This window comes from Oreochromis niloticus, linkage group LG23 (genome assembly GCF_001858045.2).
Source record: "Oreochromis niloticus isolate F11D_XX linkage group LG23, O_niloticus_UMD_NMBU, whole genome shotgun sequence".
Taxonomy (NCBI): Eukaryota; Metazoa; Chordata; class Actinopteri; order Cichliformes; family Cichlidae; genus Oreochromis; species Oreochromis niloticus.
The window spans coordinates 36,679,978-36,698,096 of record NC_031986.2 but is presented as its reverse complement, the minus strand read 5'-3'; the positions used below and the strand labels follow the sequence as shown (position 1 = coordinate 36,698,096).

The 18,119-nt window shown below is 40.7% G+C and overlaps 2 protein-coding genes across 6 annotated transcripts; one reads left to right on the top strand and one right to left on the bottom strand.

Moving 5' to 3' along the window:
* Positions 1 to 499: 499 nt before the first annotated feature.
* On the bottom strand, positions 500 to 14,072 carry LOC102083085 (protein sel-1 homolog 3). 5 transcript variants are annotated; one of them, XM_005478833.3, is made up of 24 exons: positions 13,980 to 14,072; positions 13,235 to 13,760; positions 12,989 to 13,115; positions 12,381 to 12,502; positions 12,084 to 12,199; positions 11,772 to 11,821; positions 11,531 to 11,654; positions 9,264 to 9,402; positions 8,954 to 9,100; positions 8,653 to 8,858; positions 8,376 to 8,555; positions 5,766 to 5,888; positions 5,466 to 5,606; positions 5,288 to 5,350; positions 5,032 to 5,208; positions 4,814 to 4,941; positions 4,367 to 4,450; positions 4,174 to 4,255; positions 3,914 to 3,989; positions 3,705 to 3,826; positions 3,401 to 3,522; positions 1,440 to 1,554; positions 1,186 to 1,249; positions 500 to 985 (listed from the first exon to the last, which is right to left on the bottom strand). In XM_005478833.3, the coding sequence occupies exons 1-24, from the start codon at positions 14,034 to 14,036 to the stop codon at positions 750 to 752; spliced, it is 3,327 nt and encodes a 1,108-aa protein (XP_005478890.1). In that variant the 5' UTR covers positions 14,037 to 14,072; the 3' UTR covers positions 500 to 749. The 5 variants fall into 5 exon arrangements, 4 of the variants coding, with proteins under 4 accessions (XP_005478890.1, XP_013123311.2, XP_019207461.1 ...); XM_013267857.3 differs by lacking the exon at positions 9,264 to 9,402 and having other exon boundaries at positions 11,531 to 11,622; XM_005478835.4 differs by lacking the exons at positions 500 to 985; positions 1,186 to 1,249 and adding an exon at positions 2,186 to 2,309.
* Positions 14,073 to 14,759: 687 nt separating this feature from the next.
* Positions 14,760 to 17,645, top strand: psmb11b (proteasome 20S subunit beta 11b). Its single transcript, XM_019351917.2, has one exon. It carries the CDS (start codon positions 14,773 to 14,775, stop codon positions 15,943 to 15,945), a length of 1,173 nt encoding a protein of 390 aa, XP_019207462.1. The 5' UTR covers positions 14,760 to 14,772; the 3' UTR covers positions 15,946 to 17,645.
* Positions 17,646 to 18,119: the final 474 nt, after the last annotated feature.

Sequence of the window (18,119 nt, the reverse complement as noted above, 5' to 3'; positions counted from 1 at the left end):
TGTTATCTTTATGAATGCAGAAACAACAACACCACAGAGGCGCATTACTTTTTTGTTTTTTTAAAAACACTCCAACACATGCTCTAAAGTTGGGTTTGAAGTGTAACCAATTGCTATAGTAACTCCCTTTCCAGCCAAACTCTCCTTAGTGATGGCGAAAACCTGAGATATCGACCAAAAGCAGCTGCTTAACAAAGAGACCCAATCAATATCAACTGAAATTCCACTGCTCCGGTTGTATACTGGGAACAATAGTTAAGTGCCCTGCAGGCTGTTGCTGCATGTCTTGTCTCCTGAGAGACATTTATCATCAACATGCCTGCCGCTGATAGGACCAGGGACAAGCCTTAATAGTTGACTTATTAAAACACAGCTTCTGGTGTAACGTCTCATCCATCAGTGATTGATTGATTGTTGCTTTTTTTTTTCATATATACACAACTGTCACATTTATGCTTTTATTATAAATAATAAAAACATCTCTAGATTCAGATTGTATGGTAAGCATTTTATTTTCCACAAATAAAACAATAAAAAATGATTACAGGAGAAAAATTATTAACTCAACTAAAGCAGCTTGGTCACAACCTGACCTTCTTTTCCTTCTCCCCTTCCTGTCACAAGCCTCCAAAACACAAATGTGTCACACGAATAGTTCTGTAACTCATCTGCTAAATGTGTGCTCTTACAATATGTAGCGTCTGAGGCTTTTGCTGTGGCTATGGGATCACTCTTCTTGGTATCTTATGTCATAAAAGATGATAGAGGAGTGTGGTCCAGAAAGCACACAGGCACACGCCCGACGCAGTCACGGCCAAATCGCTGATCTGTCGCAACCACTGCTCCCCATTCATGGTAAGCCTTAGATTCCATGCCCCTCTGTAGGTTCTTCCCATGATGCCATCTTGCTCCCTGTTCGAGACGACGCCATTGTTGCTTCCAGGTGATGTCCTTGCCCTTAGTGCATTTGTAGGATTTCTGTTCCCTGTGTTAATTTAAGAAGGAGGGAGGATGAACGGTTGTAAAGACACTTCCAGCAGCAAACACGACACTGACAGTATATAGATTATTTGCAAATTTGCAAATCATAAAAATGGGTAGTGTAAAGCAATGTATAATGAAACTGCACCATCTTGTGGCAACCATTGGCAATTAAGCGCAGTAGTGAAGCACACAAATACTTACCAAGACTGCTCTGCAAAGACACCGCAACAGCAAAGATAAGGACAGAAAGAAGAGATGCATATGCCTATAAAGAAATACAAAGCAGTTCACATTTCCGTTCACAAAACAAAACGCCATTCTCATGATGAAAGTTAAATATGCATTTTTGCATTTTTCAAAAGCTGAAGGATGTTAATATTCTGTAGTTTGTGAGTGCAGCGTGTGGTATGTTTTCCCTTACTACACACAGCATGAGTATATCGCCTTATGCTTACCAAGAGGAGCTGTGCACCGTTCTGAGTCATTCTCCTCAAGGCTTTTCCCATCTGGAGTCCAAGCAGAGCTAAAGAACAGGGCGTCACTGCCTCTTCACCCTCCATGTCTACACATCTTAGGAGATAAACATGAAAACTGTGTTACATGAGATAAAAAATATAATATAACATGCCCTCATACCTATTTAGAAATAGCAATAGAAGCACACATTGAACGAGCAGATTCAAACCACTGACAGATGAACAAAACTGTTATCATATAAAATCATGTTATTGGAAAATTTGTGTCCTGGCATTAATGCAGATGGTAGTTAGTTTGAAATATTCCACTCGTTTAAACATTTTGCAGACGTAGCGTTCTCATTAAAAGATAGACTGCAACATCACTGTAACATCACCTACTGGGCTGTGGTCTTCTCTTTTGAAGTCTCACCATGAGCATTTTAGCTGTCACTATGTTGTTATTTTGTAAGCAGACGTGACAAACAAGGGGTGGATCTGAGTGAGACACCAAGGACACTGCATGCTCATAGCAACTTGTCCATCACAATGTGTCTATATCCTAAAGCATACACTGTGTATTTTGTCTTGAATGGAAAAAGAGGTTACATAATAAACCTCATGTATTAAATAAGAGTTGAACTGAGATAATAAATTCCGCCGGAAAATGTCTCGGAGCTGGAGTGTGTATCCCTCTTTTTATGTACTGATGACCCTGACCTCCCTGTCAGTGTGCCCTGCCTCACTGCTTTGATCCAGACTCCTCAGTTTCCGATTCAAGTGAGGATCTGTTGGATGTGCTGGAACAAGCTCCATCCCCTGAGCCCCCAGATGCAAGACACCGCAGGATAACCCAGGGGTCTCGTGTTCCTATGAAAGATCAGAGCTGTTTTAGTAGTACCAGAGGGATGCACCAGGCAGTTATCAATCCTGGAACACATAATAATAGCAAAATAGCTGGCATGTCTCAGTTACACAAACAATGTCCTTTGGCTGCAGAGTGTCAATTGCTAGACATGTCAAAAACATGTCATCAACCAAAAGGGTCACCGGTTTAAAGTATATATTAACACTAACTACAGTCTTTTCCTAAACCTGAAAAGCATGTGAAAGTAAAAAGCAATGGAAACTGAATGAAACAGCAAGTGTGTAAGTGCAAATGGGCATAAGCCCCCAGGCTGATAAGCTTGCAACTAATGACGCTGCCATCTCTCGAACCTTTTTTAATGGACTTTGTAGACAGCTAAAATAGGATTATCTTTCTGTTAATGTGTGAAGGCACCAAAGCCAAATGACACCTTATGCATCATGGAGAGATGCAGGCAGTATTTAGCAGTTTGACATTTGCATCTTCTTCCTGTGTTTGCGTGGGTTCTCTCCAGGTACTTCAGTCCAAAGGCATGCATGTTAGGTTAATCGGTGATTCTAATTGGCCGTCAGCGTGAATGTGAGTGTGAAGGGGTGTCTCTCTGTATTAGCCTTGTGACAGACTGATGACCTGTCCACGGTGTACCCTGCAAGTCGCCCTTTGACAGCTGAGACAGTCTCCAGCCCCCCCTGCAACCCTGAACAGGATGAGTAGAAGAAAATGGATGGATGGATGGTTCTGATGCTGTGGCTGATAAGTGGGAACCACTGTTGTTAGCTAACTGCCTTTGTCAAAAACTTCAGCTCAAACTAAAGACAGATGAGCAAAGCCGGCACAACTCCACAACAAAGGTGGATTTAGCAGTGCAGACAGACAGGAGTGGTAACTATCACTTTATCTCACACATGGCAAGAAAGTAATTTAAAAAATGTTCCACTACAAAGCTTCCTGAGAATTTACATTAGGAATATTAAACCTTTGTAGTATTGTTCAAATGGCAGTATTTCAAAGTTTTCCTAACGTACTAGAAATCCCGTTAATGACCATCATTATTCACTGTGGTTGTGAAAGCTGATTTAATTTTAAAAAGCACCTTTTTAGGATCTTCTCCATCACCATATCCAGATCATCATGATGCGAAACATTAACGAATCTGAGGATGCTCCGGGGAAGACTGTGGCCTTCTTGTGCCAAAACAACCAAGTTGTACATTCCCTGTGAGCCAATATGAAAAACAAAATCATAACAGCAGTGATGGCTTATTCACCGAGAAAGTATCTAAATAATAACACAATACAATGCTGTTTGTTGCTTTTATTGCAGAGGGCCTGAGCCTGTGGAAGTTTAATTAAGTTTATCACAGGGTGATGAGATTATAGCTGAAGTAAATCTGTCACCTGAGGGCTGCCTGCTAGTGCTGCTCTGCTATACATTGATATGGCCTGCTCAGCCAAGGATAATGAGTCCTCTTGTGTGCCGGGGGAATGGTAGTAGTAGTAGTCTCCCATTTTCAGCAGAGCTATAAAAGAAGATAAATACTTTCTGTTCAGTGACCAGATTGACAGGGAGAATGGATTTAAAGCAAAATGAAATGAGAAAAACTCACCGGATGGATGGGGATCATAGTTTAATATAGAGTAGTTATGATATCTCCACTGACATTCATAACCGAGATTCAGCTCCTGCATTTCGGAGAACGAGTGCACAGTGACAATGATGATTTTAATAGAGGAATTATGTGCAATTTGTTCATCAGCTTCAATCAGAATTCCACACGTGATTGTAGGATAATGACGAAAAGCCCAGGCGGTGTTTTGTTTTAGGATAGTCATAATGGGTTAAACCAGTGAAAGAGCATGCACTCACCTCGCACAGGTGTGCAACATTGCTCTGGGCCAAACCCAGACCAGTTTGAGCTGCCAAAAGGTACTTCACAAAGGCTTCCTGCCTGTTGGAAACACAATGAAACAAATATGACGAAGCAAAGACAATAATAAAGACCAGCGACAATGATTAAATGAGGGCATTTGAAAAGTAATTGAAATTAATGTTTCCCTACCAAGAGCCCTGGAGGTAGGCCTGAAGAGCCTCTCTGATCATAAATCCAAGGTGTCCATTTCGCTCACAGACCTTTTTCAGCAGACTGCATAGAGGTTAAAGGACATCTGATGTATTATGGGATATAATTAACTCCACCTAAACAGAGAATATTTTAATGCGATCTAAAAATAGTTCAGAATTGTTGAGGTCATTCTAAACACAAGCAGCAACAGCTGTAGGAGGAGCCTCTTTAAATTCATAAGATACCAGAGGAACATTGGTAAGCAGAATCTCTCTGCGCCAGACAATAATGCGGTGACAGTGGCTCTTATTTTTAGATATGCAAATACTGGGTTCTGACCTTGAATTAGCCACTGTCATTGAAATTAGATGCCACTAAGCTGCAGGCTACAGTGCAACAGCCCATAACAAAGCTTTCTTCAACAAGCTAATGAAAGCCCCTTACATCACAGCCCTCTTCATATCCTGAGACACCCCTTCCAGGCTTCCCGTCGAAAGGTACCAAGCAGCTTCCACTGATGCAGCGACATGACCAAACCGAGACGCGTTGAGAAACTGCTCGAAAGCAGCACTCTGCAGATCATATACAAAAAAACTAAACACAGATCGGCTCGCTGATCATACCTGGATAAAAATCCATTTCTGAAGTTGTGGAAATCAAACCTCATTTCTCCAGGGTCTGTCTGGGTTCATCCCACTGAGATGATAAATCCCCAGGTTGAACATCCCATCATCGCTCCCGTTTAAAGCAGCTTGTTCAAAGTATTTCACTGCATTTTTGTGGTCCTTCAGTACAGTCCCATGGTACCAGCCTAAACCATTCAAGGCGTTAATTGAGCCCTAAAGCAAGGAAACAGACGCCGGTATTCATAGCGAATTCACACACTGTAAACACACCAACTGACTTGTACACCCTCACCATTGCTGCTGCTTTTCTCAGCAGCCGAAAAGCTCGGGTGTAGTTTCTTTTCACTCCCTGGCCCTGAACAAATCAACATCAATCAGTGAATCGATAACTGCCAAAACACAGACGTCGCACACACATGCGCAGTGTTCAATTCAATTGTAAAATAGCCATTTTTACAATCTTACACTACCTTCATCAGGAGGATGGAGTAGTCGTACATCGCAGAGGGATCCTTCATTTGCATAGCACTTCTCTCAATCCATTTTGCCGCACTCACTATGTCCTTTGAGACTCCATTTTGTCCCCAGTACAGCATTGTTCCCATGCGTTTCTAAAGTTAATGGAGTTTTTATTAGCCTATTCTGAACACTGACTGTGCTATTGACCACGAAGGAGAAATTAAAGTACGACTGAATTTGAACAGGTCACACGCACGTATTTCAACAGTTCATCTTGTCAGAAGTCAAAAGATTTCGTGTATCTCGCATACCTGAGATTCGATGTCTCCTCTCTCTGCTTGGAATTTCAGATACTGGAAATCGTCGTTTGTCTCATGTGTCAGTCTGTTTAAATCTTCTTCATTGTTTAAATAGATATGTTCAGTTGAGTGTTGCTTTAGAAAAGACAAACAGATGTGTTATAATAGTGCCGTCGCTATATTTGACTACTAAAGTTACAGCAGTTAATTCACCAGCCATCAGAAGACGGGTACACTGTGGTAATAAATGGATGGAAATGGACAGCAACAATACTCAGGTAAGTTGCTCTGGTTGAATGATACTTAACCAATACAAGGCAGGATGGATAAGGTGCATGCTTTCATGTTTACACCAAATTCTGACCTTAACATCTAAATGTGGCAACAGAAATTGAAATTCATCGGGAACTTGTTTCAAACCTCATATTTTCCCTATTTTTCAGTAGATTGTTCCCATTCAGTAGGCTGTCTCAACCATGTTTAAAGTCTTAAATGCATTCAGTTGTTCATTGTGATTGACTGATTGCAGTTTGACTGACTGATTTATGTTACTGAGCAGTTTAGCAGGTGTACCTAAAAAAGGGGCAAATCATGATTATTTGGAAAAATAATAGATTAAAAATGGCTTTTATACCAGTCTATTGACTGAACTTTAATTGTAAAGTTATTAATATATAAAGAAAGAAAGAGTGAATTGGGGATTTAGGGAGCTACAAAAGTAAACAAAAGTCGTGGCACTGAAAGAAACAGTATAATTGAAAAAAAGTGTAATCTTGTCGTCTTGATTATCTTATTTTCATAATCACTGGAAGATAAAAATGTAATTTGAATTAAAATTAAAGACGTTCGAGTTCGAGTTTAATGGCCTTTTAGGGCTTTTTCATTAGAATGCTGCAGCTTGAACAAAGTGAGAGCCGAGACAGAGAACACAGATTGCGCAACACTTTGTTTTTATAGCTACTTTAAATAATCTGAAGATACAGCCAAAGGTTAAAACAAAAGAAACTAGCAACTAGCTTTTCCCTTTTTTAGTTTTCAAGTTAACAAATCAAAGTCTGCTCAAGTCTGACTGACAGGCAACATAAGCGAACAACCCAGCACAGTCACAACACTGTGATTTAAATAGTGCTGAATCCTGATTGGTGCACAGAAGTGCATGACATCATTGTTTTGTCTTTAAGCTGAGCCCACACCACCGAGAAGAGACAAAACAACACGAAAAGAAAGAGAAAATAGAAAATAGGTTTTCGTTGCTTTTATCAAGATTGGATTCAGGGGGTTGTTGTCGGCTCCTAAAAAGCTCGGTCAATATGCCACGGAAAAATGATCACTACTAGGCTTGATACAGTTGTTTTCTAGGTGCGCTGCCTTATTGAAGCTGGAATAGACAGTAAGGTCTCTCTGCTGTTTTCATGTACCTCTGTTCATTAGACGCAGCTTATTTAAATACTCAAAGAATCAACAGGAAATCAGTCGGATGTACCCTTTTCTCATAGTGCGCTCCTCATCTTTCAAGTGCAGTCCCTCCATTCATCAACACAGCTAAATCATTCACAAATGGCTGGACTAACAGACACATTATTATCATATTCTGAAGGCAGAATGTCATTTCCACAGCATGCGTGCATGTTTGTATGAATACATTTGTGTCTGAATGGCTCTTTTCATACTGCGCTTTGTGTGTTTTTAAGCTAAGCTCGCTGTAGTTGCATATTCAATACACGGATACGAGAGAGGTATCAATCTTTTCATCTTATTCTTTAAAAAAAAACTTAAAAGGAAATAAATACGCAGATCTAGCTTTTTGAATATACTCGAACAAACTGTATGTTATAGCGTATCTTATATGAGCCCATGTAACAAATTCCCTCACCCCATATATGAGACCCTCACCCCAACCTCCCTCCCCTCAACCCAACTGGTCGTGGCAGATGGCCGCTCCTAGTTTCTTAATGTTAAAAGGGAGTTTTTCCCTCCCACTGTTACCAAAGCGCTTGCTCATAGAGGGTTATATGACTGTTGGTGTTTCTTTACCTAACAACAGAAAGCGCCTTAAGGCTGCTGTTGTCATTTGCCACTATATAAATACAACTAAATTGAAAAATTGAATTATATTTTTGTTTCAGTATTACTGTTATATAATGAAGAGGCAAAGGTAAGCAGATAAGCAGCAGACAACAAAGAGACAAACACTTGATACCAATTGAGTAACACTATGTTAAGGAGGAGCAGGGATGAGGCGGAGGGTTGCAAAGTGGCTTACAGAGTCATGATCAGCAACAGACAAGCTAGAGCAGCATAAAACTGAAATATACTTTAATTATCCCAGGCTTGATTAATCATTTACTGGAATAAAATATTTATAGTACAGCCTGTAAGAGATCTGGCTATCTAATGTTCAGATGATTATCAGCTGAGTCATTCTCTGACGTGTGCTGGCATTAAAATCAGCTGCTATCAGCTTATCTGTCTGAACTGTTGGCTCAGCTTGACTTCATGCCCTGCATGAACTAACGCTACTCTCAACTTACACAAACTCCACTATTATAAGGCTATTATTAGTTATTCAAATTTAAAAAAAAAAAAACAAATTCAGAAGTGATCTTAATGATCTAAACATACCTTATTTTCATATATCCTGGAACTGTCAATACAGGTCTGCGTTCCAATGTTGGAATAGTAGCTATAAGCCATTTCCAAGTCTTTAGGAAACCCATCAATTCCCATCAAGTGTTTGTACCCTGCATGCATCAGGGCAAAACGGTCATCACCTAAGGCACCAATCAAACTATAGACGTGACCCTGAAAAATGCAAGGGGGTTAGTATTATCTGTTACATGCAAATGGCTTTACGTGCGATAGAATAGTAATTAAGATACAACGAAGGCACTGACTGTACCTGCTCATGATTGACTGAATGTCCCAGGCCGGAGAGATGGATGGTGGCCAATAAGAGAGATGCTCTGTGATTTCCTAAGCAGGAGGATTCTTGTAACGCAGCCATTGATTGGGATGCGATTTTCATTTGTGCTTTATCCACAGGGAAAATTGTTCCAACTGTCTCCTCAAACAAAGCGCTCCCGAGATCCTTCAAGTTTAAAGACCCTTCAGAAACAGATAGGTGTTTATTAAATAATGTATCTTCCATAAATCAGATATTTTATGGTGATTGAGGTAATAACCAGATCAAAAATATCTACCTGTTCTGATTTCCACCTCCTTTGTTAGCAAGAACTGAAAGAGAGTGTTGTACTTTATCTGTGTTTCAAACGTCCATGTTTGTGTGCATGTTTTCTCTTTTGATGCAAACTGACCCCACAGCCTTAAGAAGTCGGGAGTACAGACATCTGAAATGAAACAAAAAAAGGAACCTGTTCACAGTGTTCTTTCCATACTCAATGGGAGCACTTTTAGTGTATTGACACACTTGATATTAGGTCTCTTAAAGGTCGCTCCACCCAGAATGGTGCAGCATGGCTTTTCTAGGAAATATAAAAAATAATTTTTTACCTCTACTTACTGGCGACAGGAGGTAATTCTCATTCACTTCTTGCATAAAAGCTTTTGTAAATGCTCTTATTTCCTGACACTCTTGGTGAATCCTCTGCAATTCATTTAATGTTGGCATGGAGTGAAGTTGGTTTTTGACCTGTGATATGAATAAATCTGTATTTGAAATTAGCATTAACAGGCATAAAACAGAGGAAATAGGAAGTATTAAGCCTAGTTAATGGTCATCATGACATCACCGCAGCCTCATGAGTATTTATACTGTCATACGAGGTGTGCCAGACTCGCTGATAAATGTCATCACCTTGAAAAAATGTATGCGTCACCACTCGTACAAGAATGGAAAAAGTCGCAATGAAAAGCTAAAGTTTTTTTCTCAGTCGTTGCAATAATGTGTCATCTCTTCAAGCTATTGCAGCATCTTTATCTCTGTAATCTAAGAATATCTGATCTGTAATGATTTATGATTGAAATGGCGATAAAGTGATGTTGTACCAGTGGGCAAAAGATTAAGCAAACAATGTCCCTCGTGTTTAGTTCTATTTTGCTTTGGGTTTAAGATATTTAGGATACAATTGTCTTTAAAATGTAACTACTGTGCTGTTTTCCAGTTTTGTTTCTTTATTCTCATCTTTCCTTAATTCACAACCCGGAATCATAGCAATATTTTACTGGCCCTTGGTGCAGCCTCGTAGTTTAGCCACCATCTAATACAAGCCATTATAGTTCCTCTCCCTTTATACACATTTTAGTCTATGATTCATATGATTGGAGGCTTGACCAGCAAGTGTGTGGGGTTTCTGTGCTCACAGTGAGGACTGTGCTTGAGATGACCCTATTACAGATATCAGATGACACTGACATCATAAAGATTCACAAGCAGGAAAAAACTGTCTGAAAATGAATGTTCAGAGGGATTGGCCTCCCTGAAGCCTTGACCTTTGGCTTGTAGGGATTATTTTCACATACAAAAACCATCATTGTTTTAAAGTTTCGTAATTGCTAATAGTATGGTGGTCAGACATTTACACTCATCATGGGCATGAATGTCATGGTAATGTGGGGCTTTTAGTGATGAATACTCTCTGTAGTTTTTCAAGGCTGGAATGATTGAACAATATACATCTGTAATGGTTGTAAAAAAAAATCACACATATACATATACAGTCATTTAAATCTTTTAAAAAGCTGTTCAGGAGGTTCTATCTCTTATTCTTGTTTAGAATGATTGACTAATACTAGTAGTTTATCTTTACATGCATAAAATGATTTATTTGGCAGCACTTGTTGGATTACCAAAACTCCGAACTTATTTAGCATCATGCTGCTGGTTACTGGTACACTGCAAAAAGCGGATGGAATAACGAGGAAGGAGAACTACCTCCAAATTTTTCAAGTTTAGCTCAAACAGCAAGACAGTTGAAACTTGTTTAAAATTGGATATTCCAATAATGATCCCGAACACACATCAGAACTTGGAATGGATATGCTTCTGCAATGGTCTTCCCAGTGCCCCGACCTCAACCTGATAGAAAATTTGTGGGCTACACTTACAAGCCGGGTCTGTGCCAGGAAACCAACCAATTTGAAAGAACTCTACCAACTCTGCCAAGAGGAGCAGGCAAATATCCAGCCAGAATTCTGCCCATTTGAATTAGAATGAAGCTTCTTGATGGCTACCAAAAGTGTCTAGTGGAGGTGCAAACTTCTGAAGAACCATACATCCATCCATTTTCTTTGACTTATCCAGAGACGGATAAATGAATGATTACAGGACATTTAGCAAATAATTAATCAAATATTAGTCGGGGTGTATGCATATATTTCAGCTTGTATGTATAATTTTGATCCTGTGTGGATTGGATGCATTTTGGAGTTTTTCTAAACTTGTGTGCCCAATTTTTAAAACTTTTTAAAAGATGATCGCAGTACAATCAATCCACCCCGGAAAAGAACAGTTCAAAAAATAATTAAAAGTTCAAAATTATCATGACCTTCATGATGGGTGTGTGTGTAAAATTCTTACCAAAACTGCATATATATGGCAGATAATAAGGACAAACCTTCCAGGTCCACTAATGCATATGATTTTATCACTCCCTCATTTCATTACCTGTGTACCCTTACATGTGGTCAGGCTGTTTGCTGACATAATCTGGCATGAAACATTAATACTTTAGGACCTTGAGATCATAATACACTGTTTTAGAGTGAGGCTGTGCTAGAAAGCAAAGCAAACAAATATATTTTACTTCTTTACATTTTACCTGTTTGGTTCCAAAACGGTAGTATCTGATAGGCCCAAAATACCCACGGATGCCTTGTGAGTACCTGCCTCCTCCAATCACAAAGTATCCATCTGTGTCATCGTAATGAATGCTGTCCTGAAATCTTTGACATTTAATACTACTCAAACCAACAATCACAATCATTGAGCAGACAATATTTCTTTTCCAGAAACTTGGCAACAGTGTGTTTTGCTTATTTTATACCAAAAATCAGTCTTACTCGTATAAATATTTCTGGGTTTGACCATCCCACGTGGTTTCCAGCAGCACCTGAAAGTCAAACACAACAATACATGAGTCCTGAAAAAACCTGCTCAGCTGTAAACAACTCCAAATTGCAGTACACACTGCAATTTCCCAGCTGGAAACAAACCATCTTTCAAGATCTTACAGCTGTTCCAAAAGGAAACAAAAGCTGAAAGTCCAAAGAAAACCCAGCAGAAAAAGAATGACTATAAGATGTTGCCCAGAGCATTATTTTGATTTCTATTCCTCATCCCACCACCTATAGAGTCATGCTTTGGCGTTTTACCTCCGAGTCCTGTATGTAACAGTCTAATCTAATCCATTTCAACAGGGGCAACATTGCTTGAACTTGAAATGCTTCATCTTCTCCAGTTATCTTTCGTGCCTGAATTATGATGTTCCCTGTACGGCACAAGTGACAGTCGTGAATTTTATCACAGGAGATCCAAAGCTCTTTATTAACATTAATTTTTGTGCTAGCATTCTTAATAACTAAAGTCTGAGCAAAAAACACAAATCTTCACTCACAATCACGTTGTGACACCTCCCATATTAGGTGCACATATGAGCTGGCATGACCCACCTGTGTCCGTAAGCTGCATCAGAACCGTGTCATATAAATTTTTTCTATTGACATGATGGATGATCCCACAGTGCTTCTTCTGACACCATTTCAGTAGGTATATCCACACAGATAAGGTGACGCTGGAAGCCAAGCAATGAAACATGATTTGACAAATCATTTCTTCATCCACTCAAGCATGAGGTTGAATTTAAAATGCAGCGCTGTCTGTTAAAAATGCCTGACCTCGCTGCCTTTCATTGACCGTAAGTAAAAAGCTTATATGCTCTGGTGAAGCGGCTTGGTGAAGCTTGTAAAGTCATTTAAAAAGACACTGAAGTAAAACTAAAAGTAGTGTGTTCTAACTGATGCCTGCACTGAAAAGGAAATGATCACTGACTTGTGACCTGTCAATCTGCTGATATAAACACAAAGCAGAGATATTATGTACTTTATATTTGAGGAAAATGGGCCGGAGAGTACCTTTGAAGCATATAATATCAAAAACTCTGTTTTACTTAATCCTTTGATTCAACATTTGGAAACTCAGCTGGAGATTTTTCATGCTGTGTGGCTGAACGTCATACTAAATAAGTTCCAGCTAAAATGAGGTAAATTAGAAGTCCAACCTGGGCTGTGTCACAGCGTGACGTCGGGTTCTCTCTAGAGCTCTGTCAATAAAAGGCTGGAACCTGCGGATCACTCCAAAGCGCTCACCAGTACTTGCTAGAGGGAACTTTAGCATATCGATTATGTCTGGGATCAAACAGAACAGCGAAAGGCTTCGTTTGCAAACACTTTCATGTGTTCTTTAATAGCTTTGGAGATAAAGATGAGACATGCAGAGAAAATGACAATGTGATTAAGGGTCAAACCTGATTCATGTGGACACTGATGGATTCTGTCGCTGGTCATCTGCCACATTAGTTGAGCCGACCATGACGGGCAACCAGTGGGAGGTTTACTTGGCCGCTCAGAGGGTGGAATTATCTGCAGCGCTTTATAAATCCTCAACATGGAGCTGTGGTATGTGCTGAGTTCACTGCCATTTTTAAAACTGTCCAGCCAAGCACGGACTGTCACATTCTGTGTGTCCAAAACGTTCCTGTTGAAAAAGTCGCGTTGATATGAAATGGACGGAGGCAGTCTGAGCAGCACCTGGTGGATCCTGTAGTCACGGAGTCTGCAGCTTTTCCATTTTCTCCTGAAGACCACTAAATCTGTCTTCTGCAATGTGGACACCACCACCTCAACTGCAAGCTGACATTGCCCAGAGCACTGATACCGCACGCGGACCACCGAGCCATCTACCACTTTGTCAGGGACGGAGTCAAAACCTATAAAATTGTCAGGCGGGGTCTCACTGCTGTGGGCTGAAATGACTTGTGAAGCACACTGTGCCTGGGTGCAGAGAAGGAAAAGAAATACAATTAAATGAACATAAAGGGAAAACAGACTTGCATGAAGTTTCATTCTCTCAACCAAATTTGAAGAATTTATCACCAGTTAGTCACTAACTGCTTGTTAGGTAGTGTATATTGAAAAACGAGAGCTGTCTCCTGTGAGCAGAATAAGTAAGTGAATCTTGGAAAGGAAACAGAGTGTAATAAAATTGCTTACCATTAGAGCAGAAGCAGTGAAGATATGTCCAAAAATGATGACGTGAAACACATTCATCTTTTGTTGTTGTTTAAAACTGATTAAAAACCACAAGCAAATTTGACGTTCAGAGTTGTAAGTAACATTGGCTTTCACTGTTTGACACTTGTAGAAAACATTTACAAACAGCCGAGTGTACACCCATTGCAATGCAGCATTACCTGAAATTCTGGTGTTTCAAGTTCAGCAATTAGCATGCTGTTAAAGAGCTAGCTCAAGGGCTCGGCTATATTTACTCTTGATGTGTAATAAAAGTGTTGTTTGATTCACTTTATTAGTGATTCTATTTGGGACCTTTCCATAAGAGTGAAGCATCAGAGCTGACTTAATCTGATGTACATGAGCCAAGACTTTGTCATCACCCTGCGTCCTCTTTGGCCAACGCGCACGCAAGACTTTGAAGAAATATGATCTGAAAAACAACCTGATATGGCAGCCAAAATTAATTACCCATGGGCCACTGACTGTTTATGTTTCAAAGTCAAGGGCATGACAAGTGCTTATGTTGCTGATGGGTTGCTTTAGGTAACCACACGTAGACGAACATGGTCTATATAAAAGGTGGCTGCTGTTTTAACACACATATGCTCTTGATGGCATACCTATGTGTACAAGAGAATACGTTTTGAAGGCAATTTTATTGGACGTTATTGAAGAGTTGATTTTTTCAAGCCAGCAGAAAATGCTGTAAAAATATATGCTTTTGTAGCTTTTTTCTTTTTTTGGTGTACAAAATCATAGGTCATCGCTTTTAATGGCTTTACAGGACATATGCAATTTTCAGTCTGTCTTTGAGGACAGTCTAACTACAGAATATCCTGCAGTGCCACATGGAAAAAAGATTGCTTCCAACTATGTGAGTGGTTTGCCCTTTAGCAATAACAAAAGTTTGTTTCATTTTTATATTCCAGTGGCAGAGTACTTAGATGAAAGTCCGATACAGTTTGGGCAAATCAGCACAGTCCAGAACTGCAGCGCCGATTCATCTGAAGACCCCTTCTTAACATCCTCCACCTTGCCAACATGCCTTCCGTTTGCCTCTTCACAGTCTGTGCCTCTGCCCTTTCCCATGGCTCATGGCACCACCACCTTGGCTTTCATGTTCCAGGGTGGCGTGCTGGCTGCAGCAGACACTCGTTCCAGTTGCTCAGGCCTTGTCGCGTGCCCAGCCTCGCAGAAGATCCTGCCCATTCACAGTCACTTGGTGGGCCTGACCTCGGGCACTTCAGCCGACTGCGCGCTTTGGAAACGTATTTTGGCTCGCGAGCTGCGGCTTTACCAACTTCGCCACGGTCGACGGTTGTCCACGAGCGGAGCTGCCAAATTGCTTTCGCACATGCTTCACCCTTTCAAAGGAACTGAGCTGTGTGTGGCTGCCACGTTGTGTGGGTGGGATGGAGGAGAGGTGGACGATGGATGTGATTACCATGGAGGCACAGAGACCGGTCCTGGTAGTCATGGAGAAACAACAAAGAATCAAATGACTGAGCAGAAAAACTTTGTAGATAGCACCAATGCAAAGGTTTCTCTGGCAAAGGATGAACGCTTTTCTTTCTCTGAGCAGTGCTTCATCAGAAAGAAAATGAATTTATCTGGACCAAGCCTTTTTTATGTATGCAGTGATGGTACGCGCCTACGGGGAATGCTTTTCTCTGTGGGCTCAGGATCCCCTTATGCCTACTCAATTCTGGACCAAGGTGTTCACTGGGGGCTGACAGTAGATGAGGCCAAGTCAATAGCTAGAGAAGCTGTGTACAGAGCTACATATAGGGATGCATATTCCGGAAACTGTGTGGACATGTATCACATCACGTCAAAAGGCTGGACACGCAGAAACCGGGAGGATTTGAAAGAGGAATATTACCGAGAAAAGCAAAGGCGAAAGCATGAGAAAACAGAGAGGCGGGATGTGACTTTTTCTGACTAAAGACATGAAACAAACAAAAATGGCTTGGGAAGCGTAAGGCAAACATTGGGGAGTATTTTGGAGAGACGTGATACGATGGCATCTTTGCAGCAGTTACTAAATTAATGAACAGGACAGGCAGTTGCATCCTCCAGGCTATTTCTCAAATGATTTGGGCATGCATATCGTTCTCTCTAATAAACACCTGATGTTTTGTTTGTGCTGATGATAAAATGTATTCTAAGAGCACCCTGCTTGCTGGCATTTTGATTTAGATGTTAAAGCATTATGAATCATTTCAAGAATGTGAGATAATTACTACCTCCTCCTGCATGCGGGTAAATCGCATAAACACAGAGAAGCAGAAAATGAATAGTCTAAAAATCTAAACGGCTGGAGGCTGAAGGTCATAATGTATTACTGTGTGTAAGGGAACACGTTTAGCCGCAGCAATAAACGGTAAAGGGGCTGTAAACTGATTTGTGCCTGCTGTCAGAAGACTTCTGAAGTTCCTCTGACACTTCAATAAATTAATGAATAAAAGGAATTTTGCTGCCTGCTCATTTTGTTTGAGCGCTGTGGTCATAAATAAAGCATAACTGTAATTACTCAACTGACAATGACTCTATATTGCCAAGTATATTAGGGTAAAAGGTACAGAGCTGTCCATCTTCATCCTCAGTGTTCAGCTATGTTCTCTAACTTCAGTGAAGTGCATGATGGGGGACAGTTTGCAGTGTAACATCAGTGTTGTGGCACACTGATTATACTACATGTCAAAATGTTGTAATGAAGTGTATGACGTCCTGCTTCCATATATTAAGTATTGCAATATATTGTATATGAGTGAGTTTTTTTAATGACTAACATATGCATATGTGTGCAGCGAGCATGTCTTATGTGTTATTAACGGCATAAAATAAATTACAGCCTGGGATGCGTGACTGCAGCATCAGTGGGGATGTGCACTAGTACTACTGTATGATTGACTGCAGCTGTGTGAGTAGAGGGGAAAGCCTCCCATTCTCCCCGACCTCATGCATAATTCCCATCTTTGGAAGTTCATTAATGGCAGAATTATTGAGCGAGTGAAAACAAACAAACAAAAAAGGAGAAAGAAAGCATTTGGTGGTCTAGATTTGAAGTCTTGCAGGGATCGACTCTTGGGAAAGTGAGTCGGCGTTATTTTTATAGCACCTTTAAAGAGCATATGTCACAGAGCGCTTCACAATAAGAAAAGGTTAAAAAGCAAAATATGAGGCAGCCAGACATTAAATGCACACAGGCAGATAAAAACACAAGGCGAAACAAGCCCGAACTTAAATCTAAACAAATTGCTTTCAGCTGCTCTTTAAAGGTGCCTGCAGATCTGAAGTTTAAGCGCTATCGCCTCAAAAGCACAGTCTCCTGTCATAGTCCGAGAGCAGGCAGGACTCAAATGCAGACTCAGAAGGCAGTTCGGAGAGTTTATTAACAGTGATGTGAAAATGCTATTTGCGGGGCCTTTCAAAAAAGGGAAACATCCACAGTCTCTATGTACAGTTTCCAAGTCGATGGTCCGATAGGTTCCACTCAGTCTTTAGATTCGATAATGAAACAGACTTCTCTCTCCGACTCACACACACAAATCCTCCTCGAGGAAAACAGGGAAGACTCCTGGACAGAAGAGAGATGGTGAGAGGTGCACACATGGAAACAGGTGAGCAGACGTACGGAATGAAGGTAAGCATCTACCGCGACTCAAACACCAGATGAGGAGCAGGTGAGTTAATTACCGCAGGTGTGCCAGGCCAGAGGGCGGGGACCAAGAGGATCCTGCTTCTGCGAGGGCGTGTGCACACACACACCCACACACACACAGACACCCACAAACAGACAGACAGAGGAGAGAGAGAGCCATGGTGGAGAGCGAGGAAAACTGGCAGAAGTACCACGAGGACGGAAGGACTATGACAGTCTCCTTTCTTGTTGAGACTGGAGCAAGAAAACAACCATCAAACCCTAATCGGAGAACCTCTCCCAGCAAACATTCTGACATTGAATGACTATTGTTTGCATGTCTATTCAAGCCATTCATGTGACATTATGATTGAAAACCGCTCCATAATGAAAGGTGTACAGATAATTAACCTGGCTTTCTGCCTAAACTTCCTTCAGCAATGTTGACTTTCTAACAAGGACATGATAGACATAAA